Here is a 27795-nt window from a genome sequence, read left to right as displayed (position 1 = left end):
AGGAGGTGTTGGAGATTCCTGGGAAGCAGCTGGCAGCAGGGATGCCCTGGAGCTGGGTGCTCCTTTGCTATTTCTTGCAGAGGACCTGACCGGAGGGGCTGCAAAAGGAGCATGAGGCAAGGAGGGGACCAGAGGGTACAGCGCTTTAGTTGTATGGGGACATGCTGCTGGCTCGAGGTGATGCTGGGCACCCCCTCACCAGAGTCCTCCTGGAGCTCACAGGCCTGCGGGCTGGCAGCAAGCTCTGCTTTCAGTGTTTTCTGACAAATTTCAGCTGAGAAACACCTAAGTGGCTTTGTTGGCACAGGCCTGCTCAATGTGCCTGGCTTTGCAGTGATGCCGTTTCTTGGATTTAATCCGTTTGTGCAAGAGAAAGAAAAAGGCCAACCAACACAACACGCACCCCCCCCCCCAGATAAGTCCAATAGCAATGATGCTTTTAGTGGGCTGAGAGCCCAGCCATGTCTTTGCAGTTCACCATGACCCTGTGCAGCCCCAGCTCTGCTGCTGGGGAGCGGGTCAGAGCCGAATGGGTGGGCAGGCTGCCGGGAGCGGGGGCCAGCAGCACACAGATCCCCCTGTTAGGCATGACCATCTGTCACGGCTCTCCCCACACCCCTACTGTCCCCAGGAGGTCTCTAGCCCTGAACATTAACACGAGACAGATGAGCTCTTTTGCCAGGCTGTCGCTGGAGCGATGCTCGTGTGAGGCTCGGTGGCTGTTTGGGAGTGATTGCAACTTCGGGACCTGACCCTCCAAGTTACCTTTCATCTGTCGTGGCAAGGATGCCTCATTTCACTTTTGCTCGCAGCCAGCCTGGGTGTTGGCTCGCTGCAGGATCGGTCCGTGAGCCTTGGAGCGGGACTGCCTGTATCCGGAGCCTTCCTTCCTCTGCGATAACGTCAGCGCTGGAGTGCAGGCGGCTATTTTGGTCCCAGGAATGCCAGCGGATGATTTCACTTTTGTTTTGTACCCGATAACCTTTCCCATCACAATGAGAAACGACGTCCGTTCTCCCCGCGCTTCCGTGTGCGAGGGGAAAGCCATTCAAGCACCTCTGCAGGGGAAAAGAAAAAGCCCATTTAAAAATAGCTGCCCGATTGTCTGTGGAGCCTGGGCAAAGGAAGGGCAAAAGCCTCTCCGTGCCGTGCTGCGTGCTGTGCGCTGGGATCGGCTCCACCAGCCGAGCCGGGGCAGGAGGATGGCGGCCGTGGGAATGCTTGCTGTGCTGGCCTTTCCCATTGGCCTCATGGGGACGGGAGGCTTTGGGAGAGACTTTCATCTCCATGCAGAGTCATCCCGATGTGGGGCTCCAGGAGAGCTACAGCAACCCGCTTTGCCCCCCACCTGCCCACCTCTGCTCCTCCTGCCCTTCTCCGAGTCCTTTCCCTGCCAAGTTTCATGGCTGGGAGCTCAGTCAGGAGCTCGGTGAGACAAACCCACCCCGGGCCCCAGGCAAGATAAGTCTGGTCAACCCAAATTGCTAAAGCTCAGCTCCAATTTTTATTTCCTGTGGAGAAGGAGCTGGCTAAAGTCACTTGTTTTTATTTTTTTTTCAAGCTTTCAGCCTGTGACTTCCCACGAACTGCTGACCCATCATGTGATAGCGGTCACGGCGGGGCCACCGCAGCCAGATGCAGCATCACCGGCTCGCCCAGCCACACCAGGGCACGGGCCTGGTACCCAGGTGGGAATGGCCAGGGCACAGGCAGCCCCTGGGCACCAGCCCTCTAGGAACGGGCAAAGCCCAATGTGCTCTCAGAGGGAAGGCAGCGAGCTTCTTCCCGCTGGACACCATCCCTTACGGAGAGACGCTTCCCCGTGCCCCCCCAGCCTTCAGAGTACTGTATAGGCCATTCTGCAGGCTGTTGGCCGGCAGGGTGGCTACCTGGGCTCCTGTTTGATCAATCCCTTTGCTCAGCTGGGGGGGGGTTGCTCAGTGCCCTCCCCCCCCATGGCTTACAGGGGGGCTCCCAACCTGCCCTGGCCCTTCCTGAGCTGGAGCCTGTTTACAAAACAGTGGCTGGGGGCTGCTGTTTACCCTTATGCACGCACTGCACTCAGAGTTGCTAAACAGGCAAAGCCAAAATGAAAGTCATCTGAGTTTTCTTTAATTAGGCTAAGATTATGATGAATCATGAGGTACTTTACCTCAAGGATGGACCAAGAATTGACTTTGGCAGGAGACATCAAGGTACAGCAGTCAGCAGAGCTTGCTCGCTGAGTTGACATCTGCTGGAAAGGCTTGTTTTTCCCTCCCGAGTCACATGCTAACTTGTGATCTGATCATGCGATGCAAAGGATAACCTTCCAATATTTACTTTCCTCATCTGGAATTTTAAAAGGCAGAGGAAAAGAGGAAAAAGCAGCGTAAGGGAGAACAGAGCAGCTCCCTTCCCTCCCTTGGCTGGCCTTGCTCCGGGCGCTGTGCTGGCTGCCGGGGCAGGGCAGGGGACTGCCTGCAGCACGGGTGCCCAGCGCAGCGGTGATGGGGAGCGTTGGAGCAGGGATGGCATCGGCATCAGCAGAGCAATGGAGGCTGGTGTCTTCAGCCGCACGGGTGTCCCCTGTCCGGACACCTGTGTGCTGGCAGGGGTGGGGAGGGGCCACTTGGCCCGGGGTGACCCACACCAGCGTGGGCAGGGGGAGCTTGTCCTCCCCCTCCCCCGGTGGCTGCTCAGCACTGGCCCTCTGCCATCCTTCAGCATTAAACTTGCATGTTTGATTATAAATGTCAAAGTAACATTTTTTAATAACAATATCCCAGTGTAATCCGGTAGGCAGGTGGAGTTACTTGATACATGCTCCAGTCCAAAAGTTTATAGTAAGCACAGCTGCAAGATTAAACCAGAATTGCCCTTGAATAAAATCCCCCCTATAATCTTGGGGGAATTCTGCTAGTGCGGCTTGGGCATGTTTACTTCTGTGAGATGATGCCTATCAAGCACCAAAAAAGCCCCAGCAACCCACCATGGTGCTGACACGGAGGCTGGTGGGAAATGGGCGTTCAGGCTGCCAAAGCGTTGGTGTGCGAGGATTTCTCACTGAAGAGAGACCGAGGCAAAGCAATCGGGCAGGGCTGTTTATTTTCTGAGCCGGAGAGGTGTGTACCACCGGCTACCGAATTTGAATAAGGAGGTTGCTGCCTGCGGTTTGCATACGTGCAGCAAACCTGCCTTGTGCATGCAGCGGGATTGCTCTGGCAGTGGCAGGCTGAGATCAGCAGTGTGTGCATGTGTCCGTCTGTTTGTCCAGTGCCAGGAGCAACTCCACAGAGCTGGAAAGATGCAGCAGGTCATGGCCATACTTTCCAAAACCCCATCGCCATGGGATGCCCCTGGCTGCACGTCTGCCGGGCACTCACATTTGTGTGAAGAGCCGAGGCTGGGCATCCCTCCGCAGCCACATGCAGGATGACTGGCCTGGCAACATCTCTTAGTGACTCGGTACTTCACCTCCAGCACTGATGAGCGAGTGGGCGCGGTGCCGGCGTCCTGCTGTGCTGTGCTGTGCATCCTGCTGTGCTGTGCATCCTGCTGTGCATCCTGCTGTGCTGTGCTGTGCTGTGCTGTGCTGTGCTGTCACACACTGATGGCTCCCCCGGGGGGTCCCAGCACGCCCAGGCTCAGGGCAAGGACCGAGGGGCACAGGAGGGCAAGGACTGTGTCTGCAGCTACAGCTGAGCGAGTGAGAAGAGAGGCTGAAGCAGAAAGGCACTTGTGGTTTCCTTTGAAACTAAAAGGCCCCGTAATACTTGAGGAGGCTGATGGCATGGAGCCGCTGCTGAGGGCTGCGCTCCCTCCCGGGGGCTGTCGGTGAGTGAGGAGCTGGCTGCTTCGCAGAGGCTGAGCCCCAGGAGCATTCAGAAATTTCGTGGTGTTTTGGGAGGGAGGCGTATAAGCCTCATATCATCCTGGCTGAAGCCTACTGGTCTTCTGGCTGTGCTTGTCTAGGGAGGGAGCTGCAGGTCTGCAGGGTCATGGGTGGCTAGACCCTGGCCCCGGGATGGATGATGGAAAGGGGGATGCTCCGGGCGAGGCCAAAGGGGCTGCACCTGCATGTGACACGCTGTGTGTCAGCCTGACACAGGGTGAAAAATCACCGTAGCTGCCCTGGAGATAAGTGCCTGCAAGGAGGAACATAAAGGGGTGGATGTCACGCTGGAGGGAGGCAGCCAGCACAAACTGAGTTACAAAAGCGCTGCCTGCAAGAGCAGCATGCCCGGCCACAGCCTGGCCACAGCTATTTCGGTGCCGAGAGAGGCTGAGCGTGGAAGTGTTTCCAGTGAAATGCACACTGGTGTCAAGTGGGGAGGGAGGCAGGCGGGACGGAGGGGCACAGCAAAGAGACACCCCACCAGCTAGGGGAGGCACTAAGGGAGAGTGTCTGCCGGGTGCCTGTGGTGTGGTGGTGAGTGGCGTTTTGGCGGTGGTAGGAAGGTAGACTTCCATGTTTCGGGGAGGATGGCTGGGTGATGGACTTGCAGGGAGGACTGGAGGAGATCCACCCTGTGGGGCTCAGCTGACCTTTGCCAGGACGACGGCATCTGTGACAGAGATTTTGGATGGCTGGGAGCTGGTATGGTCCCTAGGCTCAGAGCTGGGGAAGCATGAACAGGAGATGGTTTGAAGTTAAAATTAATTAAATTAAATTAAAATCAAAGCAACTTGTGATAAAGAGCTGTCTCTAGCAAGCAGGGTTATTTCTGATTTCAGGTTCTGAGAAGTCTTGAAAGTATTTAGGTCCAAGCTGTGTGTCTCCTGCTATTACATGAGCTTCACTTTGCAGTGTCCTAACCTGTCCTCCCGTTTTTCCCCTTAGCAAGTGGAAATACTGGTTTTTTTATTCTGAAAAGCAAACTATCCTCTTTCCTGTGGCAAATATCTCTGTGTCCTCTGCAGCGACGTTAGTCAAAGATCGTTACGAGCCACTGTGGTGGGCTAATGGGGGGGCTGGTGTGCAAGTGGTCAGTGGGCCAGGCGGCAGTGGTGTACCTGCCTCTGACTGGTGGGCATTTGGAAGGAGTTTGGGATTTCTGGACCTGGCTGAGCTGTAGCTGTGCCGCAGGGGCACCTCTGAGCACTGTGGTTTCCCGGCTCGCTGGCCCTTTGCCTGCCCCTGACAAAATTAGCGCAGTCCTGACCCAGAAAGCTGGATGTGGAGGTGATCAATAGTGCTGGTAATTGGTTGGCAGCGTTGCCTGTCTCTTGGCACCTTAGTCCCAAAAGAAATAAATGCGTTCAGAAAAAAACACATAGGCAGCCTGGCTCCAGTGGCTGGGGCATCGGCTGGAGGGGGCTGCAGCTTGCAGCCCGGGGGGCCGCAGAGGGCTGGGTTTGCCATGCCCTGTCCCTGGTGAGTGGCTTTGGTCCTTCTGCTCTCCCTCACCGGTGATGGTGTGTCTCCCGTGGGTTTTGCTGTGCATGTGTTTGCTCTGCCGCAGCAGAGCATGGGTGGTGGGAGGCGGCGGGGCAGGGGCTGCGGGAGGGGGGCACGGCAGCTCCGGGTGCCATCACCCCACTGGGAGTGGGGTGCCATCACCCCACTGGGAGTGCCTGCGGAGGGAGATGCATCTGCTCCTCCCCCGGCGCGGTGTAGACACTTCCTCCTGGACAAGAAAGCCATCCCTGTTTTTAAGGAAATAAACAAACCCCAAAGAACATCCTTTCAGAGCGGCCCCCTCCTGCCTGCTTGTGTCCCTGGAGGACAACGAGGGCTTTGTAGCTGCCCAGGGCTCTCGGGGAACCAAAACAACCTTGCTATGAGCTCAGCAGCTGTAAATCAGCAGGCTCCACCGGGTGCTAGTGCTGGGTAGATTTAGCGCTGATTGCTTTGATCTGAAATGCTTTTATTTCATACCCTCTACAGAGATAGACGCAAGGTCAGACTAATGGCTGATACATGAAAAACGTATGTGGCCTTTATTGATTTTGCAGTGATTAATGATTTGAAGGGAAGGCTGGTGATTCAAGCACACGAACGGTGCCTGGGAATGAGCAACACCAACTGAGGGGCCTTTTAATTCCAGCATTGAGCCTGTTTCCTGCTGCTCGGGGGTACCAGCACTGTCCTCACGGGTGTCCTTGTGCCGGACAAGCCCCCATTTGTACGCAGTGAGCCCTCGCACCCGCGTCTGGGCTCTGTTTGCCTTTGCTTTCGCTGTCCGTTTTGGAAGGGGATCAAAAATAATCAGACCTAACCCCTTACTATGGCCTTGTTGACAAAGCCTCTTGAAGCTTCCCTGCTGCTGTGCCAGGTGGCCGGGGGGCGAGGGCACGCACAGCACCTTGCCAGGGCTCACGCAGGGAGGCGGCGTGGCAGAGTGCCAGCAGCAGGCATCCCTCCGGCTCAGCCCGGCGCTTACCGGCATGAGAGCTCTCAGTCAAGGAGCTTCAAAGCTGTCTGCTGGGATTAGCCTTGCAGGTGATGGGTTTTGAGATGCTTTGCCACGCCCTTGAGCATGTGGGACTCCTCAGAGGCTGCCAAACTGGGGTGCGGTGGGCATGCTCCTTCCGCAGCCATGGGCAGGGACCGCAGCCCCCCGGGTCACTCTGTGCCACAGACACAGCTGGGACCTGACGCAAGGAGAAGTCATCCTAATTTTGGAGGGGGAAATCAAGCCCTGTTTGAAGGATCTGGGCAGCAGTTATGTAACTTTCCTATTTAGTATTTGAGAAAACTTCCCCCTCCTGGCTGTTTAAGCCTTGTGACTATGACTAAAGTCATCGTGCTGCTACCAAGGCTCCTTTTGGGCTCACTGCTTTCACACTAGCTGCATCTCTTTGGGACTGAAGACTCACTGCATTTTGTGTTCCACTTGTTGCCGGTGCTACTGTTTGTTTTTTTCTCTCTTGCCATCGCCAACGTCTTTCCCTTGCTAAAGGCAAAGGTGTGTTCTCCTGGACAGCATCACTGGAGAGGCAATGCTTTGCTGTAAGAGCAGCCATTCGGTTACAGTGGTGACCCTCCTGGGGCCATGCATCCATCCCCCCTGGAGTGGCGAGTGCTGAGGCACGGGCAGCTGCATGGGGGTACATGTGGCCAGGGAAGGGGGGGCTTGGGGCAGGAGATGGGAACACTGGTAAGTATGTGGGGTTCCTTTGGCATTGTTCCATGTGGATGTGTAGAAGAATGGCTGCAGAAGCATGGCCTTAGAATCTCTGAAGATCTGCACAATCCAGGCCTGGTATTAGAATAGGCCTGTAATCAGAATTGTACTGAAGTTGCTGTGCTGAAGTTAACAAGAAAGGTAGCCTTGAGCTGTTCTTGAATCCTGAGACCAAGTAATTATGTTGTGCCAACCGGCCGTGGCTGTAACAAGCTACAGCTGCTGGGAAAGCAGGTGCAGGGCCAAGAAAGATAGGGACCGGTATGGGAAAATAGGGAGTAACAAACTACAAGGCTGAAGCACAGCAACACAATTAGCCACATGGATAGAATGCTTATTTTAGTCATGATAATTAGGGGTGTGAGAGCCGCCCGTGTTTAGAGACTACTAACCGATTATATTTCTGCTTTACGAATACGCATGTGTATCGGTTCTATATAAGTAGTGTTAGAAACTAATAAAGTTGAGCAAGATGCATAACTCATATTGAGCGTCTTCTTGATGGATGGATGCAGGGGAAGGAATTTCAGAGCTAGTGGTGATGTGCATGTGTGTGATGTGTGGGGCAGATGCTGGCTAGCTCATCACCCAGCCGCGTGGCCAAGCGAGTCAATGAAGGATGACGTCTGGTGGCACCACACTCGGGTTCCTGGGGGAGCCTGGCTTCCTCTTTGTGGGCAGTCAGTATGTGGTGCCCCTAATGGGAACACCAGTGAAGGTCTACAGGTATGGGATGCGTTCCGCCTGGGTGGGTGCCAGGGCGCACAAACCCCTTCGGCCCGCGCAGGGAGGTGTAAGGCCATCTGCAGCTCGCTTGCAGGCGCTGGCTCCCAGCCCGTCTCTGGTGGGAGCTGTAGAGATGCTCTGAGTGTATCAAGGAGATGGGGGAGCTGCGTGCATGGAGCTCAGCCTGTGTCCTCACGCCCCCCCAGCCTGACCACCGCAGCCCCCCCAGGCCCCCCGTGCTGGGGCAGAGGTCCCAACAGTCAGGGTGCACCGCCCTAAGGCGAAAGGTGTGAGAAAACATTCCCAGCGGCAAAGAAGGTGGAAATGTCCACGCTGTGAATGGCTGCAGTGCAGGGCTCACACTCACCCTTCACTTTGCCCGCCGTTAGCACAGAGGCCATACGTCCCCACATGCCCAGTGCTGGCTCTGGGTGTCACTGGTGACAGTCCCAGCGGGGTGTCCGTCCCTGCCCAGGAGCGGCCGAGGGCTGTTGTCTCCCTTTGGGGACACTCTGGGGACACAGGGTGTTGGCCCCGGTGCCATCCTGCTGCCCTGGCACAGCAGAAGAGGGCGGGAAGCATCCCAGGGAGGCACATGGAGCAACACACTGTGCTCCCAAATTAGCTACCAGGCCAGGTTGGTTTTCCTGTTTACTCCCTAAGTGGAAATTAGGAAGAGAGTGCAAAACCTCATCCCCTTGGCTATAAAAAGATCTTGTGGTGTGGGCGCAGGAATTTTACCTTCTTTTTCACTTGCAGCCAGGGTGGCGCCAGGTGCATGGCGTGGGCTGGGGCGGCAGCAAGGCAAATAAAGGGGGATGCCGGGAACGGCGGCTGTTCTGCGGGAGATGTCTCCTCTCAGGAGAGAGCTGGGCCCGTTCCCCAGGCTGCCGTCGAGCAGCTGCGCTGGGGTTTCACCAAGCACAAGGGTCACAGAGGAGGCACGAGGGGTTTGCGCCGTCTGTGCTGGGGACAGAAGGGCCCCACGGGGTACAGCTGGCACCGGCTGGGGTGCGAGGCAGCCGATGGCTGCTCACAGCTCCAAAGGGCAGCACAAGAGGTGAAGAAACCACACCATCCCTCTCACGTTTCATGGGCAGGTTGCAATAAAAAGGGTGGCTGGTGGGTTTGGCTGACAGGAGTGAGGGGTTCGGGATGATAGGAGACCGCCACAGCAGAAAGCAGGCTGGGCTGCGTTTCGGGTTTACAGCATCAGGGTGAGTGAGTGGGACCCTAAACCCTACAAGCTTGCTAAACCTTGTTTGCCTCAGATTGTTTGTCCAAAAAGATACTGAGAGATGAACTCTTTCCTCCCTTCGTCATTGGACATAATCTTATCTGAAACCTCCAAAGTGCCCTAGAGACTCCTTAAGGAGATAACCACCAAACAAAAATAAGTCCAAGAGTATTTATATCTGAAGCTTGAGACTAGGCAACAGCACAAGTTTCTCAGCCATCGTTGGTCACCCTTATTTGTCACAAAGAGAAGGAAAGGATGCCCAGAGCTGCCAGTGCCTTGCTTAGGCAGCGACTGAGTTTTCTCGCCTCCTTTCTCCTCTGGGATAACTGAAGCTGTTTTGAGGACTCAAGTCTCAAAGTTGATTTAACAAATAACCAGCAAAAATAACGCACGAGAGCAGCAGGCTCCAGCAGCCCATGCCTCCGGTGTCCAGCTGCCTGGGCCAGCATGGCTCAGCTGTGTCCCACCAAAGGGCATTTCTGGTGTGTTTGTTGTGGGCCCATGGACACCCTGCAGGCAAGAGACTTTCTTGTGGACGCAGCAGTGGTTTCAAGGTAGCTTTTGCTCTGCTTTTGTTCATGTTTATGGCTTCTCACTTGTGAGAGGAACCTCTAATAACCTCACAATGGACTTTGGAAAGTTTGAGCAATCATAAAAAAGATCCCTCAAGCACAGCGTTTCCTTTAACATTCAGTTTGTGCCTGACTGGTCTTGCCATAAAAGATTTTACAAACTCTGTGGCTCTTTTTTGGGGTGTCTTTCTGCCTGTGCCACCTGGAGTTGTCCATCCGAAGTAGCTGCGTGTTATCTGCCGCATTGCCCCCAGAGCACAAGGATTCCCCCGTGCGGCCGCGCGGGCTCGCTGGCAGGTGGGGATGTAGCACGAGGGCTGGTGACACAGAGCAGACCTGCTGGCTCAGGGGTCTTGCCTGCACTGCACATCTCACCCCCAGCAGTGGAGAAGCTCCTGTGCCCCACACCCATTCCACTTGCTGAAGCTCTCTGCTGGGGAGGGGTTGTGGACACCAGAATGGGGTGTGCCACCCCAGCAGCACTCATACTGGGCCTTACTGGGGTTGCTCCCACTAGGGGCCTTTTCTGTAAATTGGATGGATGAGCCCTGTCAGTTCCATGAGGGTCCGTTGTGCCCCCCCTGTGCTGGTCCAACCATCCCATCCCTTCCCTGAGTCTGTCTGTCAGCTTTAGCTGTGATTTTTATATTTGTCAGCAGCAAAACATTTGCTGTGTGCCCAATGTGCCCAGCTCTGGAGCTGGGACCTGGATTCTGTGTTAATTATGGTGGGTTTGTCCAGGTCATTGATTAAAAATGTGAAATTTTGAAGAGGCAGGAAAAAAATTCTTTGCTGACAAAATGTCTACTTGATGCTGGTTCATGACTTAGACCTGGTTTTCAGGCCTGTGAGCTAGCCAGGTTTAGCCACAGTTATGATGTGCTCGATTACCTTTTGCATTATTCTGGTTCTCAGTCAAAAGGCAATAGCGAGTAAGAGGTGTGATGAATTTGTAAGCGTCCTGTATCAGCACCACAGCGAGCCACTTGACCACGTTTGCTCTCTGCGAACCTTCCTTGATTAGCAGACATAAACTGTTTAAGGGAGGGGAACTGGATTAATCAGCATGTGCCTGGGCTCTGGGTCGTGGTGACTTGCCTCTAGCATCATCCTGTTTACGCTTTCAAAATACCAGCATCTTGGTTTTCTTTCGGATGGGTCCTTGAGCAGCTGGAGTGAGGGCAGGACACATGGTCGCTCCCCGTGCCAGTGCAGATGTCCTTGATTTGTCTGGCTACAACGTGCATTCTAGGAGCAAAGCAAGTGGATGTGAAGGATACTTCAATGTCGGGTTCTTCTGAGCAAAGCAAACCAATGGGACGAATGAGCCGTAATGCCCCGCTGTAATGATTTTATTATTACAAACCAGTTCACAGTAAGGACGCTCTGGCAAAGCAAATTGATTTTTGTCTACTGTCCCACTCACCCGCTGCAAGCCTTTGGGCAGCCGTTAGTGCGGCTCTTCCCAGGCTGGTGAGGGTGCCCTTGGCTTTGCTGTGCTCAGCACCCTGCTCCCCCAGGGCTTGCTGCCCTGCTGGCTTGGCTGTGGGGTTTCACCCGCAGCTGTGCCCCCACGGGACCACCTCCGGGCCAGCTCCGAGGCAGCAGAGCCAGAAGCCGGGCACAGGCTCCATAGGAAGCGGGGCAGGGGCAGGGGGTGGCAGTGGTGGTCTCATGCTGCAGGGGCGCAGGGTCACGCTGCAGGGGCGCAGGGTGCAGGCACGGCGGGGTTAAAGCCCTTAGCCTGACTCTGCTAAAAGACCTGGCTGCGCGGCTTGTGTGCGCAGCCTGCCCCAGTTTGCCTGGGGTTTACCACACATTCTCATCGTGCTTGCAAAATGCTGTTATCGCAAATTGCAAAAACCAACCTCGTCCTCTTCTGATCAGAGCGAGAGCGGCACAGCTCCGCACCATGGCTCCAGCGTGCCCAGTGTGCTGAGCGCTCCCATGGGCGCTGCTCAGAGATACTCCAGTTTGCTGTGCTGGGATTTTGGGCTGTTGTCACAGACTCCTTGGCCTGTGGGAGCAGTTGGTAACCGTTGCAGCCAGGGTACCCGCTGCCTTAGCTACTGGCCGTGACGGTGACATGGCTTTTTGCCGAGAGCTGCTGTGGCCTTCCCGTATGCCGATGGGCTGCAGTCAAGCTGAAGGTGCCAGGGAGCCTGTGCTGGGCTGCTCCTGAGCAGAGGGTCCGTGCTGCCACTGAAGTCCTCCTGAGCCAAGGCACGGACGGAGCTGAGGGTGAAGCCCATCCCAGCCTCCCCACTCCACCCCATCGAGCGAGCAGCACTCCCACAGGGTCACCCTGTCCTGCTGGGGTGAGGCGAGCTGGGCACCCCCTATCTCCCCACTGCCAGCACCCGTGTGTCACCCTGATAGCTCCTTCCATCCCGATAGCTCCTTCCACCCCAATAGCTCCTTCCACCCCAATAGCTCCTTGTGTCCCGATAGCTCCTTGTGTCCCAGCCTTCATCTCTGCAACAGGACAGCGGTGCAGCTGAATGAGCAGGTCCGGCAGGCAGTCAATCTAGGAGGCTCTGGATATTTCCCAGGAGCAAAGCTGCTGGTTAAAGCAATGCGTTTAATAATTATTACAAGTCCTGGAGGCTATTTGACCTGTGTGGAGGACATGAACCAGCAGCACTGCACACCGTACCAGCACCAGTCCCTGCAGCAGCCCAGTTTGTGTGCTGCTGGGCTGCGGTGTGGTGGGTGGCACGTGCAAAATACTGGGGAGCGCTGCAGGTTTCTGTCACTAGAGCTTATGGCATGATTGCTTTTGGCCTGTAAGCGAGCCAAGCTGGAGCTCAGCCCCTGCCAGCACCAGAGCCCTCCCAGGTGAGCCACTGGCGGGGGCTCTGCGAGGGTCTCCCCTCCTTCAAGTGCTGTGCCATATACTGGGATCGTGTAGCAATCAAGTGACCCTGCAGTAATCGGGTAACCCTGACAGTCAGGACATGAAAGTGCTTTGGTACTGCCAAAAGCAAAAGGTAAGGGAAAAATTTCCCCTCCCTTTACTCCATAAAAGTTCAATATTGTGCAGATGACCTGAAATTTTTTGAAGTGCTAAAGCCTGATGGTGGGATGTGTTTCACATGGGGTACAGGGACCTTCTGCTTCTGAAAGAGGTGAGACCCTTCACAGGGGAGTCTTTAGACTTTCCAGACAGGAGATAACGACGGAAAGCTGGTATTGTTGGAGGCTGGCCGTAGGAAGTGCAATTGCTGATGGCTAGTCATGATGTTCTGCTGCACTTTGTACTGCACATGTTTTATTATGACAGGTGAAGGGAAGCTGAACTTTAAAGGCTTACCTTGCTGTAGCAGGAGACCTCCAGGTGGGTGTCCTGCCTGACTCCAGCCCAGGTCATGGTGCTGGGCAGAGGCTCGGATAGTCCCACTCCCTCCCAAATTCTTAGTTTTGCACCTTTTCCTTTTTGCAGATTCAAAAAGCTTCTTATCCACTGGCGGGGAGTTAATTTTCTGAAGGCTTTTAGTGCTTCACCTGGGTGCCTTTGGCACTACCTGTGCAGGTGGGCCAGGCTGGCATTTTCGCTTTGCCCGGCAGGACGGAGCCCGCCTGGGTTTGCAAGCTGCAGCAGGGTGCTTTTGGGGGGGCAGCGGGGGGCTTCCGGGGGGCTGGTCTTGGCAAAGCCAAGCTTCACCCTCCTGCCCCAGCTGGGGGTCTTTGAGCCTTTCGTCTAGGTGCGTGGGGACACACACGGCACAGGGCAGGAACAAACCAGCGCCGCCCTGGCACAATTAGTGTTTCTCAGCGAACGAACACCGGGCTAATCGTCGAGACTGGTACTTCCATCCCCACCACTCACCTCTGGCAGCTGCCTTCTTGGCGACACCAGGGACCAGCTGACGAGGAGAGCGTTGTGTTGGGTGTCACACAGCCAGCCAGGCGGCGGGGGAGATGGCACTGCAGGGCTCCCCACCCCGCGGCTCCGGGGGCGCTGCCCGCGCTGGGCTGGGAACCGGCCCCTCGGGGTCGGGCTCCCCGGCAGGGCGGCTTCCTGCAGGCTGCGGCCGCTGCCCCTGCCTCCCTCCCTGCCCCTGCCTCCATCCCTGCCTCCTTCTTGCCCCTGCCTCCTCCCTGCCCCGTCTCCTCCCTGCCCCTACCTCCATCCCTGCCTCCCTCCCTGCCCGTCCCTCCCTCCCTGTCTTTCTCTCCGCCCCCGCCCCTCTCCGTTTCGCGGTGTCGCGGCGCAGCGCCCCCCCGCGGCGTGTGTGGCCATTGTAGGACAGCGCCCCCCCGCGGCGGTGACGGCGCGGTGCAGCTGAGCCGCTCCCACCGGCTACCATGCGGGCAGGGGGCGGTGGCGGCGTGGGCGGCGCGTGGGGGCAGTTTATATGCACCTGCGCACAGAATTTATATACGTGTGTGTATAGACATATGTATACATATACGTATATACGCACAAACACGTGTCTATATACATATATAGGTGTATATATACGTATATGTATATACGTATATATGCACAAACACCTGTATATATACTTATATACATCTACGTGTATATGCACATACATATATATATGCACAAAAAAAGGTGTGTGTATGTACATATACCCATACACACATATATACAAACATATATATACGCACAAACATGTGTGTATATACATATATACGTATGCATATATACGTATATACATAAACACGTGTATATATGTATATAAATTATATACATATGCATGTATATACACTCATATACATATATAAATACACACACATATATGTATATGATGCATATAATGCATAAATGTGTTCAATTTACTTGTGCATGTATGTGCATGTAATTTTACATAGATAGATGTATATATAAATTGCCGTCTTTAAGCCTTAAAGGCGGGTGTGCGCCACGGGGGCTGCGCAGGCTGCAGGGCTGTCCGCGCCCCCGCCTGCTGGCTGTGCGGTGCAGTCCCGCTGCCGCCCGCTTGGGGGCACTGTGCGCCGGCAGAAGCGGGGTGAGGGGGCGGTGGGCGGGGCCAAGGCGTGCCCCGCCCCGCCCGCCCAGGCGCGGGGTTGGAGCGGCGCGGGGGCCGGGGGGCGCTGCACAGTCGCCGGGGTCCCCGCGCCCGGCCGGCCGTGGCCGAGTTTGGGGGGAGCAGCAGAGCCCCGCGGGGCTGGGCGGGCGGGGGGATGCCCCACGCTGCGGGACAGCCCGCGGGGCGCGGGCGGGCGGTGCGGGGTTCGGTACAGCAGCTCAGCTTAGGCGGGTGCTTCCCGCACCCGGAGCGCCCCGCACCGCTCGGGCAGTTGCTCCGCTTGTGAGAGCGGCGTTAGGCTGGAGCACCCGCCGGGGTGGCCACGGGCACGGGCGGGTGGCTCGGAGCAGGGCTGGTAGAGCTGCCCCTCGCTTGCCACCTCCCAGCCTGGAGTCCCAGGCCGGCCGAGGCAGGGCACCCTCCGCCTGTGTCCCGGTGGGTCACAAGGCGGTGGCTGAGATTGGTTTGGGTGGTGGCTGAGGTTGGTTTGGGTGAGTAGCTGCCGGGTGAGGAGAGCCATACTTTGCAGAATAGTTGTAATAAATAATTGCGTTTGAACTCATCTGCACAGAAACAAACTAAAAAAAGACCCTGGACCTCACAGAGCATAACACAGCAGCCATGGATTTATGTCTCCTGCTGATTTTACAGCACTGTACGAGCATGGAGAGACCAAAGAGGAAAAAGCTGCTTGAGCTCCTTGAAGCAGGGGGGCTGCTGGGGATATGTGGGGCCGTGGCATCACCCCCGCATTAGCAAAACCTCTGTCAAATGCAACCCCTTCCCATCGCTTCAGCTAACGCTCTGCTCCTGAGAAAGGGCTAACCTTTCCGTGCCTCGGCCTTTCCCAACACATCCTGGTTCACAAGTTCAGCAGCATCAAAGTTGCATCTGATCGTTAACCCTGACAGTTCGGAGATTACCAAGGAGTTTAAATTGCCTGGCTGAGGTGGCTGAGAGGTGCCAAGTTCAGGCACAAATCTGCACCCACATCCCGGGGCAGCCTTCCCAGAGTTCAAGAGGCAGATGGAGGGTTTTGGTTCAGCTGGGTGATGCCTGAGCATCTTGTAGGTTTGTGTCTTTATTTCTTTTAAAGCTGCTTTCATGCAGCTGCTATTTCAAAAGTAGCCATGAATTTTGGGTGCTTCTCGCTCTGTGGTCTGTGGTGTGCATGGCTGGGCTTACAGCTCCTGTGGACTTCAGCCAGAGAGATGAGACAGCCCAAGCAAAAGCCCTACAAGTCACAGTTTTTCATCCATGCCAAAGACTTTACTAGAAAATTACTCTTTGCTTATGCATTTTCCCTGTTGCTTTTGTTCCTGCTAAGCTAGGTACAGAGGGAAGCGCTCTTTGTGACCATGTTCTTCACCAAAAAACAGCAGAAGACAGAAGCTCCATCTACCCTGGGTAGTTTTCAGTTTGCTGTTATTTCCACGAGATGGCTTTCGATATCAGAACCACAGGGAAACTGAGGTCGGGAGATGCCTCCTGCTGCCATCTGGCCCTTCCTCTTGCTCAGCGTGAGTCCAGCTCCATCGGGTACAGTGGCCATGAGCCTCCTGAGCCTGAGCAGCGTGAGCCACGGCACTGCGACAGCAATGGCGGGAGGGGCTGAACGAGCACTGAGGAGCAAAGACGTTGGTATTCTCCTTGATGGGAATTAATCTTAATGCAGCTCATTAGCCTTCAGGGTGGAAGTCCTGAACCCGATGGTGCCAAAGGATTAATTTAAATCTGAATTCCTTAGGTATAGCCTCAAAGAAGAGGAGGTGAAGGAGGCCCATGAATACAGCCCCGTCTGGAACGCCGGCTCCTGCTGTGGGTACAGGTCCAGCGCCAGGTGCCCCCATGGCTGGCAAAGGGCCAAGCCCTTGGAGCCCTGCTGGTGCTGATGCTCCTGGCAGGCAGTACAGGGTCTGCTCCAGACAGCGTGGAGCACCCGTCTCATCAGTCAGGAGAAACCACCAAAGCAGCCAGTCACTGTTTTGTGCGGGAAAACAAGCTGAGGTTGTTGCTGTTTTCATTTTTCACCTGTTTATATTGCTGCTACCCAGCCAACTTGGATCAGCAGGTAAGGCTGGGGTCCCGCAGCACAGGCACTGTGCTGGGAGCTGCTGGTGGCAACATGGGCTGAGCTGGGCGAGGGTAAGCGGTGCTGTCTGGTCAGCAAGGGACCATCCTGCCTGCAAAGCGAGGCCCCATCACCTGCATGCATCGCTCCTGAGCTGGGGGTGCTGGGATTTCGGGTGAACCTGGGTGGCAGCGGCTGCCAGCCAGCCTGCCAAGTGTGACAGCGTGGTGGCCAGCTCCACGCCACACCAGGTACAAAGCACGAGGTGTGCCTCTGTTTCATCGTTTGTCTTTCAGCTCCTAAAATTGTCCCACGTTGCCAGAGCAGGCTGGTGTGTTTTCAGCACTGAAAATCAGATGCTGCTAAATTTCCAATGGTTGTTCTCGGTGCTTTATGCTCTTACTTTAACAGAAGCGTGCATGCTACGCCTCTTGCAAAACAAATGGGCTTTACTCCCCTAGCCAGGGTCACCTCTGTTTTCAGCTGCCTTACTCTCCACCGAGATGTCTAGCTAGCTGGCTCAGAAATGGTGCTGTCAGCTTTCCATGAGCATGAATTTAACAGCACCCTCCACAGCAACATGACTACAGTCCTCTTGCTACCTGGTCACCGAGCAGCTGCTCAGCTTGTGCTTGCAAAAAGGCTCTCCTGAATGTGTTTGCTGGTAAAATGACTTCTTTTTTCATCTGCAGTTTTGGACATTAAAACCAGAATTTAGCCACTGGCTTTGTGCTTCCTACCTGGATGCAAGTACTGCAAAGGTGAGATATACATATATAAATATATCATTTTATAGATGTACACATGTGTGTGTGTATGCTATGTATACATATACATTTTATACACACACACACATATGTGTATATGAACATGTATTTATGTATATACACATACATCTATACATATGTAATGTGTCTATATACTTATATGTATGGGTGTGGGTGGGGAGACCAGCACTGACGAGTTAACTCTGTGGGAAAGTAACAGAAATGTGGGAAATGTGCAGGGCATTTGGTGATTTCATGCCACGCATGTTAGAGATTGCAAGAGACCTTCCCTAGAAAGGGAGATGCGGTACCTGGGGACATGGGATTTCCCATTTACAGTTTCATTTAGGAGTTTCAAGGAGGAAGGAGGTCCCTGCCTGCGTGCACCTGCAGGTTGTGATGCTCCCCCAGCTCCGGGCTCACAGCTGAGTTGTGGAGGTGGCTGTGGAAGCAGCAGCTCGAGGTGGACACGGGCATGGGCAGCACAGGTGGCTGCAGTCACAGGGCTGGTGGGCTCAAACCCAGGTGCAGGCAGGGCACCGCACACCTCCCTCTCCACCCCCTGGGGGGCTTCTGGGGTCCCTGCCGTGCGGGGGCGGGGAAGGTGGTCACTTTCCTGTGCCGTTTGGACAATCCCCTCTGCCATCAGCAGGGAGGAAGGCAGGGAGTGTGACGACACCAGTTGTGCCCAGGGGAGGATGGCATCTTTCCGACTGCAGCTCAGCGGAGTTTTTGCCCTGCCTGGCTTGGTTTCATGCATGCTTAATGCAGGCTGTTAACAGAAGCCCTTAAACCAGGCCTACAGTTGCTGCTGCACGCTGCGCTCCCTCCAGCACCCTGCTTTTCTGCGGCAAATAGGTACCTTTTTGGTTTTTTAAGTTCAGGGGTATGGAATAGAAAGGTGCTGGGAAGGAGCACGGTATTAAAAAGGGAAGCTAATGCAGCACAGGAAGAAAAGCGTGGTAAGTAAGCAGAGCTGTCACCCAGCAGCACCCACAGGGTGGCCAGCTGAGGTGCCCCAAGACACGGTGCCAAGCCACACGGAGCGGGGCTTACCTAGGGCTGCTGCTTAAGTTGGCTGAAGTTTTAATGAGCATGGCTCATAGTCTTATGTACACCTTCATGTCGAGTGCCCTATCACCCAGCTCCAAAGCAGGAGAAACAGGCAAAATTCTTCTAGCAGTTTCCTTAGTATTATTTATTCTCATACTTACTGGAAAAGTGGCACATCAATAACCATCTTCTCGGAACTGCAGCAAAATAGTATCAGGGGAAGGGGTGGAAGGTGAAGGTTTTTAGTGACAGTTTAGTTTTTGTGGGCCAATCACTGTAACCAATATTTTGTTTCCTTAATGAATTTTAAGTACAAATCCCAGTAGGGGAAAAGCTTGCCAAGTGTTTGCAAGCGCAACTCTTCATGCTGCCTTTTTACCTTATTCTTTCAAAAGCCCTGGAGGAAAGTGACTGCTGCCTCTGGAAGAGAAACCAGGTGTGTACCGCTGTGTGCCGGGTCACTGAGCGGCCAGGGCTGCGAGGTGGGGAAATACACCATTCCCTTGGTTCTGCAGGACCAACGCAGCCACCATCCCCGTGGGGCTCTGCGGCACATCGCCCGAGCGCGGTACTGAACACACCGCGGGTCCTGCCTGCCTTCACACTGCCGGGGAGGGAAGCGTCCTTGGGGAAAACACGGGTTTGTGCGGGGTCCAGGTGCCGGGAACGGCTGTCCGTGCGAGGGCCCGGGGTGACACATCGCCACTGAGCTCCCGAAAGAGCCCTGGCAGCGCAAGAGCCTCCTGCCGCCGCCTGGGTCGCCTGCTCGCAGACAGCGAGTGCGCTGCGCAAGGTGGGCTTCCCTTTGGGGGGGCTGTGTCTGTGTGTGCCTGTGTGCGTATATGTCTGTGTACACACACACATAGATAGACACCTCATGCGTGTGTATATGTTTTAGGTACACATGCATCTATGTATATAGAGACATATACATCTCTATATAAAATAACTATTGAAATATATGTAATGTATACATCTAGCATGTGTATGTATGTAGAATCTATTCTATATATGTATAGAATATGTATATATTTTTATATACAGACATTAAACGTACGTGTATATATACATATACCTATAGCTATACATATCTAACATGTCTATATACATATAGGTATATATTATACAAACTTGTTTATATATGCATGCATATCTACATGTATATTTAATATGAAGTATAGTACATATAAAATATAGCATTATATTATATATCTATGTATACATAATGTTATATGTGTAATGTAACTGGTTTTGTTGCTGAGTTCAAAGCGCCCCTAAGGAGCCCCAGGGGCTGTAACAGGTTTGCAGCTCTCTGTGCACCTGTGGGGACTCTTTTACCCCGTTCTCCAGCCCCAGTGTTTGGCAGAAGGGCTGCGGTACCTTCCTGGCTGCCGCAGCACGCGGGAACGGGCACAGCAGCCAGCACCCAGGGTCCTCCGTGGTCACGCTTTGCTGCCTTGCCCGGGAGCCGGCGCTGCGCTGCACAAAGAGGAGACCGAGTTTTGCTCCTGCCTTGCTTTCGGTGTATTATCTGGCCCTGGTTAAAGACAGGAGTGTATTTACTCCTCCTGTCACAACTCTCTCCCTTGGTCGCTCTGGGAATATTTCCGTACCAACACAGTGGCATTACAGCTTGCAGGGGATTCCAGGTCCACCCTCACAGCAGCGGCTTGTGTTGCTCTACCTTCTTCCCTCCCTCGCGAAGGAAAACACCACACGTGCCCAGTGCCCTGTCCGTGCCCTGGAGCTTCGCCTGCTGCAGCAGCACCCGGCCTGCCCGTGCCAGCCCAGGGCGGCACAGGAGGAAAGCGACGACGCGCCGAGCCGCCCGGAGCACAGAGCTGCACCAAGCACAGGGGTGTCTCGGCCGCCCGGAGTGCAGGTATGGCCCAGCCGCACCAAGGCAGCTGTGCTGGCAAGGAGAGGGGTTGTTCTGGAGGGCTTGCCCTCCCTCTCTGAGCCGGCACCACTGGCGTGCTCTGGATTACTGTTTATGAAAAAGCCTTTGTCTTTAATTAGGGATCGCCTAACTTGGACAGGGAGCTGAAGGACTGCTGTAAGGAGCAGGTGGTGGTTGTCCTGAGCCCCCTGAACAAGCAAGATGTGAGCAGGACCTGCCAGACAATCCCTACTGTGTGCAGCTCCGTCCTGATGGCAACTCCACCACGTGCAGGTGTCCGGCCAACATCCCCGGCATGTGCGAACCTTATGGACCATAAGATAGTGCACGCCTGCACTTAGCCTGAGCCTAAAGGTGTGCGTGGGCTAGGTGTGTAAACTACTTGTGGTTTTTACTGAGTAAAAAGATGGGCAAGCTCTGGGACTGGGCCAGTAGCCTATGGGTGGTTGCACCACATAGGTATTTTCCCAGTTACGGAGAGACTCCTGGTTTTGGCTGCAATGGGGCTCCCAGCTGAAGAGTGGGCCTTGACGGTGGAGAGGTGGCAGTTGGTGATGGATCCTTGTCTTACTCTCTGCAACATTTTGCAGTGTCGAGCTGATACTGTGCTGCTATTGCTCTGTCATCACATTGTGCATCACAAGTAGTACTGTTTGCTGGGATTATAGCGCAGGCTGCTGTGCCCTTAGTAACTGTGGTGGACCTGGACCAGGACCGCCTTCCCTCTTGGCTCTGTGTGTGCGTGCAAAAACATGTGCTCGTGTCTCCCTCTCGTGTCTGTGTGTCTGTGCAAAAAATGTGCATCTGCCTCTTGCGTCTGTGTGTGTGTGTGTGCGCAGAAAATGTGTGCGTCTCCCTCTGTGTCTGTGTCTCTCTGTGTGCAAAAAGTGCACATGTGTCTTGCTCTTGTGATGCCTATCTATGAATATCTATATATTTATACATAATTCTATGCATGTGTTGTACACGTGTCAGGAGCTAAATCTACGTAATCAGTCCTTCCCCTAAAAGCCAGTGGTTGGTGTGATGCACTGAAGGCTGTTGCGCAAGATTTGACTCAGCTTCTTTCCCATACGTAGGGGCTGCAATGCACCAACCATTGTTTTCTGTGCAGAAGGTGCACAGAATTTCTAAGTTAATTGCTGCCACCCTTATCAAGGGGCCACTGTCACTGAGCCTGATGAGCAGCACGGCGGCTTTGATCACCTGCAATTCTGATGAAGCTGGCCATGGAGCAGAGGCATCGAAGAGGAGGGCTCACCCTTTGCTGTCACGCGCTGTGGTGGAGGAGGGATTTCGCTTAAGAGCCTGAGGTGTTCAGGTGGCCTCGCTGTGACAGCAAGCTGTGCCTGGCCGCTGGCCCGGCTTGTGGCCACGGCTTGGGAACAGCCCACAGCCTGAGGCCACGCTGCAAGCCCTAAGCTGGAGGCAGGCGGCTCTTTTACTATGTCATATATATATATGTGTGTGTAATACATGCATATATGTGCACATACATATGCACAGTGGAATAAAGGAGAATTCCAGCTCGCAATGTTCAAAACAACTTTCTTTGCCTGAAAGGCCAAAGCAGGTGACTTATATACCTATAGCTATACATATCTAATATGTATATACACACACATATATAATATATATACATAATAATATATATACATATATGTGTGTATATCTATAATAATATATATACACACACACATATAATGTCTGTATATAAAAATATGTACTGACCCCAAGGGACAGTAACTGGGGTGTCCAGCTGCTGAGTCCGGATGGTCACCGGGGCTAGAAACTGGGGTCTCCACCGCGCCGGGGCCCACCCTGACGGGAACACCACATCTCTTCCAGCAGCACCATGCATGGGCTGGTGGGTTGGGGACAGGATGGGGGTCAGTAGGTGACAGCAGCTGCCAGCGCAGTCCCGAGCCATGTCCCCGCCAGTGGGCACAGCCAGCACCACACACATCCCCCCCCCGCGCCACTGGGCTGATGGCTGATGGAGGGGTCAGGTGCAATGCCAATATAGGGTTATATAAACTTAAAAGCATTTTATATAAGCCTATTTTATCTGCAAATCATTTATATTTAGAACACCTATTTCTACTGGAAACACTAAAACCACATTACATAAGAGCTTGTTTAAATCCTTTGGCTTAAGGTTTGGGCAGGGGGAGGGGTTGGCTCAGGCATGGTGCGTTCGGGCTGCGTTTTATAACCAGAGCCTCAACGGGCAGCCGAAAGCTGGTCTTGAAATCCTTTTTGCTTTCGTTCTACGCTGCCCAGACAATAGCAGAGTACGTTGCTGGAGGGGAATTTTCCTCTCCCTCGGTGCTGCCTTCATGTTTGGAAATTTTCATTTGTAACGCTCTGGGTACATTGCCAGCCCAGCAGAGACAGCAGCTCAGCGCCGCCCGGCCATCCCCTGCTGAGGTCTGGGCTGTTACAGCGGGCGGGAACGCTGCTGACATCACTCCAGTGGCTACCGCGTCATTCTCAGAAACTAAAAAAAACCCCAAACTTCATTGACTGGAACCGACTATTTAGCAACATAAAATGACTTACCTTGGCATTTGTGCAACAGTATTTTTCGATGTATTGATCATTCCCCAAGAAGCCTCCCCTGAGGGGAAGGCAGGCAAGACGGTGGCATGACCACAGAACACACGTACTGCGGCGCCGGTCACGCTGCTCTGCCGCAGCCGCAGCAAGGTTTGGTTGCCATCCAAAGATGAGTCCTTAAGCAGCGGTGGGATGCTGGTCCCATCTCAGCTTCCCGGTGTGAGAAACTCCAAACACAGAGAGAAGCGGAAGATCCCACCTCGCAGTGATGGTGCCACCCCCGAGACCTCGCTGTTGGCCCAAGTCATGAATGCTACCATGGTAAACAGCAGCACCTCAGTAATAACATGAATTAATAATGTAATAAATTATTATTATTATAACATACACAAATGTAACATTATAATATTAATAGCATACATATATATACACATATGTAACATATATGTATATATAACACATAAAATTATAAATAACATAAATGAAGCTTAACTCATCTTCCCTCCCTTCCATTCAGTCTGGACCAGCCTTATGTGTCTTTATTCCCCCTCCACCTCGTCTCGAAAAGCGAGGTCAGGAATCGCTCCTCAGCCAAGGGGAAGGGTGGGAGCAGCACCTGTGCACACGGGAGCCCCAGGCAGAGGCACAGAACTGCCAGAAGGAAAATGGAGAGCGGTCTTGGTACGCACCACGGTGACAGTGGGTAGACACTTGGCCAGGGCAGCTGGCCGTGCATCCCGGGTTCGTGCTCCCCCACAGGCTTCTGACTTTGTCCGAGTGATAGAACCCCCCAAACCCTGACGGCAAGAGCCTGGGGAAAGAGGGGCTGGTGGGATTTCCCACAGGACTGCCAAGGGATGCCGAGCAGCAATGAGAGCCCAGGCAGAGACTTGGCCACCGCTGTGCCCTCCGTCATCGCCCCCACATCTGGGCACGTCCTGTCCCAGGGGCACCATCCACCCCGAGGCCAGGTGCCGCCCCAGCACGTGTCCCAGCCAGCCCCGCTCCCCAGCTGCTGCCAAGGCGGCCAGCGACCCCCAGCATCCCTGCCTGCCCTGCCAAGGCAGCACGGCCAGAGCGCTGCCTCCTGGCAGGACGGGCCACCTCTGCCAAGTGGCACCGCGCCGCGGCACCAGCACACTTTGCTCTCGTAAAGGAGCAGAGCTGAGCTCTCCCACTGCGTTCCCATCTGGACGCTACCTTTAATCATCATCACTGCCCCAATTCTCCTTGCAGCTGCTCCATATTCAGATGACATGGTTCATTAGTTTCTATAAATGGCCAGGACATTGCATAGACTTTGGGGACAAAGTGAGAGCCAAAGCTGTAAGTGACTTTTTCTCCTTACCGTAAGGCTTCTTGCAAGGTGACTCGAACCCCAGCACCTTGTGGAGGCCGGTCAGTCCCACCCCAGCCAGCAGCCTCCTTCGGCAGGGCAAGGCTCAGCTGTTCCATCTTCCGTTTTCCCTGCTGGGAAGTGGAAAAGACAACACGTGCGTTTCTTAGGGATGCAGGGGGAAAGCAATTAACATCTGAGCATGCTGCAAAACCTTCCTGAGACTTGACTTTTCTTCCCTCACCAGGAAGCCGAAGGTGGCTTGAAATGTTTGAAAATGATCCCGTTCCCAAATTGCGGTGAGCTCAGCCAGGCGGGCGGGCGATGGGGCTGGGGAAGCACATGGCAGCGAGATGGCAGCAGGGCGTGCTGGCAGCCGGAGGCAGTGTGCCCCGCTGGCAAGTCACCCAGGCACGAGCAGTGGGGTCTCCAACCTGGCTTTTACAGCAGCCTCATGAGTATTTTAAGGAGAAGACAGGGAAGGACCAAGGTGGTCTGCCAGCAGCTGCTGTCGCTGTGCTGGCCGGCAGCGTGCAGGGTGCTGGGGCTGGGGACCCGGAGCTTTCCCAAGCCCAGGCTGCCGGAGCCCTCCTGGCCGCGCGGTGCCCGGGGCCGGTGCCAGGCAGCTGCCCTGCCTGCCTGCCCAGATCCCCGCCGCTGCGCATCATCGCTCAAATAGCTTAAGCAAATTCTTCTCATACTTCACTTGAGCCAGACGCTGTAAATTGGATTAAAGTGGTGCCTGGAGAGATTTCTAGAGCCAAATATTTAAAACGAACATGAATTTGAATGTTTTCTGGGCTGCCACAGGGATGCCCCCTCCTCCCCCTCAGCATGCAGGGGTCTCCGGGGGTTTGAAGCCACCTCTCCTGTGACACTGCCTGCAGATGCCAAAATGCATGTCAAAACCCGGAACAGTGAAGTTCAGCTAGAAAGACATCTTTTCATTTCTGCTTGGACAAAAATTGTACTGGGGCTGGCTGTTAAAGGAGCTGGGCATCCCCCCACTCCGGGGAACTGCCTGAGCTCCTGGTGCAGGCAGGCCACTAACTCCAGCTAATTATTTCACTTTAAGCACTCCATCACCTTCCATTATTTCTCATCTGTCATAAAAGTCAGGTGATGCACTGAACATCTGTGATGTTCATGGACGAGCGTAGCGTTTTTCCTATTTTATGGACATGGAGAGCAAATCTGTCTCATTGTTTGAGCATGGAAGAAGAGCCACTGAGGCTATAGGAAATACTAGTCACGCCAGCATCCTCAGGACCCAAATCATCTGCAACACCGATGAGGAACATAACTTGCAGATACACCAGGGAAACCCAGTGGAGGCCAGCTTCACGGCTGTGGGACCCGCAGGGTGCTGGGCAGAGCCTGGGGGAGCCCGCCATGCACCGAGCTTCCCTTCCTCTGCTGGAAGCCTGCAGCACTCTCCCACGGTGCCTGTCCTAACTAGCAGAAGACCAGCTGGCCGAGAAGAATTGCTCTGTGTTAACCAGCCCAGCTGATCAAAACTCACCCAAGGACTGTTTTGCACCCATCTGATTCTGCATTGCACAGACAAACACTGGTGACCTGTGATGCACGTAGCAGATTCAATTTGACTGTGGGAGGTAAGTAGGTGGGTAGCAGTTTGGACACAAGGAAAACAGCAATTTCGATTTTATGTTAAAGAACAAACCAGTTTGGTTTAGCCTTAGAGATTTTAGTGCGCATTTCCTAACGGCTCAATGAACTCGTAAGTTATGGGGTTAAGCTGAGTTCATGCTGGCCTCTGAGCACAGTCTACACGTGCTGGAGCCTGGGACCTCACCGTGCGAAGTCCTCTCAGAAGCCGGCCACACTCTCCCAGGCTGAAACCAGCCTCTGGCACCAGGCTGCCCCTGCTCGCAAAGGACCAGAGATGGTGTGCGAGGGGCTCTGGCCGACCGCCAGCCGCAGCACAAACCTCGGGCGGTTTGCAGAGCGGCTCAGCGGTGATGGGGACCCGCCACCCCCCTGTAAATCCACCCCGGCGACGGCTGCTGGCAGCCCCTGAAAGGAAGAGTCAGTCGGGAAGAGAAAAACACGGTCTGGTTTTTATATTGTCTTAGGCTGGAAGGAAGCCACGGATCACGGCTCGGAGAGCAGGCTGCGATCAGCTGGGAGAAATACAGTTCCCTCGTGGCAGCCGAGCTGTGAAATAGAGCTTCATTTTGGTGCCTGGCAGCACCTGTGAGGTCATACCAGTTAAATAAATATGATGCCAGGCTGATGTGTTGTAAGGAATGGTTTATGACCTTCGTCCAATGAAAAAGAGAGCAGGCGGCTACTGAGAGAAGGTGAGTGAACCTATTTGTGTCAATAGCCATAATCAGTCACATTTTGGGGAACGCAAGGACATTGCGTTCTCTCTGCCAGCAAAGCCGTGCTGCCTCTGCCTCAGGGGTTTGGTGTGGGCCTACAAACACGGGAGAAGGGGGTGTTTTCCTGCAGGCAGCCCCTGTGTGGGAGCCTCCTGGCCCCTGGCAGCTCCCCGCAGCCGGCCCTGCCGCCCCGCAGCGCTACCAGCTTTCCAACATCCTGTTTTCACCGGGGTTATTTTAATCTCCCTGCTTCCCATCATATTTTTCCTCCTGCCCATGCCAACACAGACTGTAATTCCTGGCAGGCAGGATGGAAATCTCCTCCCCAGGCTGCACCAGCATTCTGGAGGATGAGCCGGACTCTGCCCTGTTGCCCTGGCTCCCCTCCACTGCCGGCACTGGTACCCGCCGCCAGCCCCGAGCCCCCGCACGGCCAACCCACCGCCCCACATCAAGGCCTTTTGGGTTCACTTGTCCACTAAACCACCCAAGCAACTCTGTGCTTCCCTGTTTTGCTCTGTGATGGCTGAGGAACCAAAAAAACTGCTTCACTGCTGACATAATTATGCTTTTATCAGGGCAAGAGAAATGAGGCAAGGGACTGATTACCTGAGAGCCATGCAGGCATGGAGAGCAGACCCCTTCATGCCCTTCCTAGCTAGCGGTGGATGTTTTGGCAGCTGCAAACGGTGAGCCACTCGGTGGGTGCCCAGCTTGCCATGGCTCCACCAGGGCTTTCAGGGTTTGCTTTACTCTGGGATTGCCTCTGTCCTAGATGATGAATCTGCTCGCCCTGCACAGGTCCCTAAGCCAGCCACAGCGAGGTTTTGTACCTTGTCTAGCTGGAACGATGCTGTACGCTAGGTGATGCAGTTAGCAAGGTCAACAGAAATAGGGCTGTAAGTGCCGGCAGTACCCAAAGGCCATTCCCACCTGCTCTGCACTCCAACAGCCATACAGGCTGGCGCCTTGCTGCTAGGTGTGATGTAAAATACACACATGCAAACAGCTGAGGGTCTCTCTGCATAAAGCAAGTGAAAATAAAATAAAGAATCATGACAATCAGTGAAATATCACGTCCATGGGTCCAAAAGATAATTTAGTATGCAGAAGT

The 27795-nt window shown here is 54.4% G+C and overlaps 1 protein-coding gene across 16 annotated transcripts; it reads left to right on the top strand.

Moving 5' to 3' along the window:
• Positions 1 to 396: 396 nt before the first annotated feature.
• Positions 397 to 22571, top strand: LOC114014883 (uncharacterized). Of its 16 annotated transcripts, XM_055716367.1 has the most exons (7): positions 397 to 3816; positions 16395 to 16718; positions 17411 to 17479; positions 18934 to 18974; positions 19054 to 19331; positions 20171 to 20420; positions 20558 to 22571. In XM_055716367.1, exons 2-7 carry the CDS (start codon positions 16539 to 16541, stop codon positions 20583 to 20585), a joined length of 846 nt encoding a protein of 281 aa, XP_055572342.1. In that variant the 5' UTR covers positions 397 to 3816; positions 16395 to 16538; the 3' UTR covers positions 20586 to 22571. The 16 variants fall into 16 exon arrangements, 1 of the variants encoding a protein (XP_055572342.1); XR_008733188.1 differs by lacking the exon at positions 16395 to 16718 and having other exon boundaries at positions 398 to 3816; positions 18934 to 19331; XR_008733190.1 differs by lacking the exons at positions 16395 to 16718; positions 19054 to 19331 and having other exon boundaries at positions 408 to 3816.
• The last annotated feature ends 5224 nt before the right edge of the window (positions 22572 to 27795 follow it).

Source organism: Falco cherrug, chromosome 7 (assembly GCF_023634085.1).
Source record: "Falco cherrug isolate bFalChe1 chromosome 7, bFalChe1.pri, whole genome shotgun sequence".
NCBI classification, from domain to species: Eukaryota; Metazoa; Chordata; class Aves; order Falconiformes; family Falconidae; genus Falco; species Falco cherrug.
This window is presented reverse-complemented; position numbering and strand designations above follow the sequence as displayed.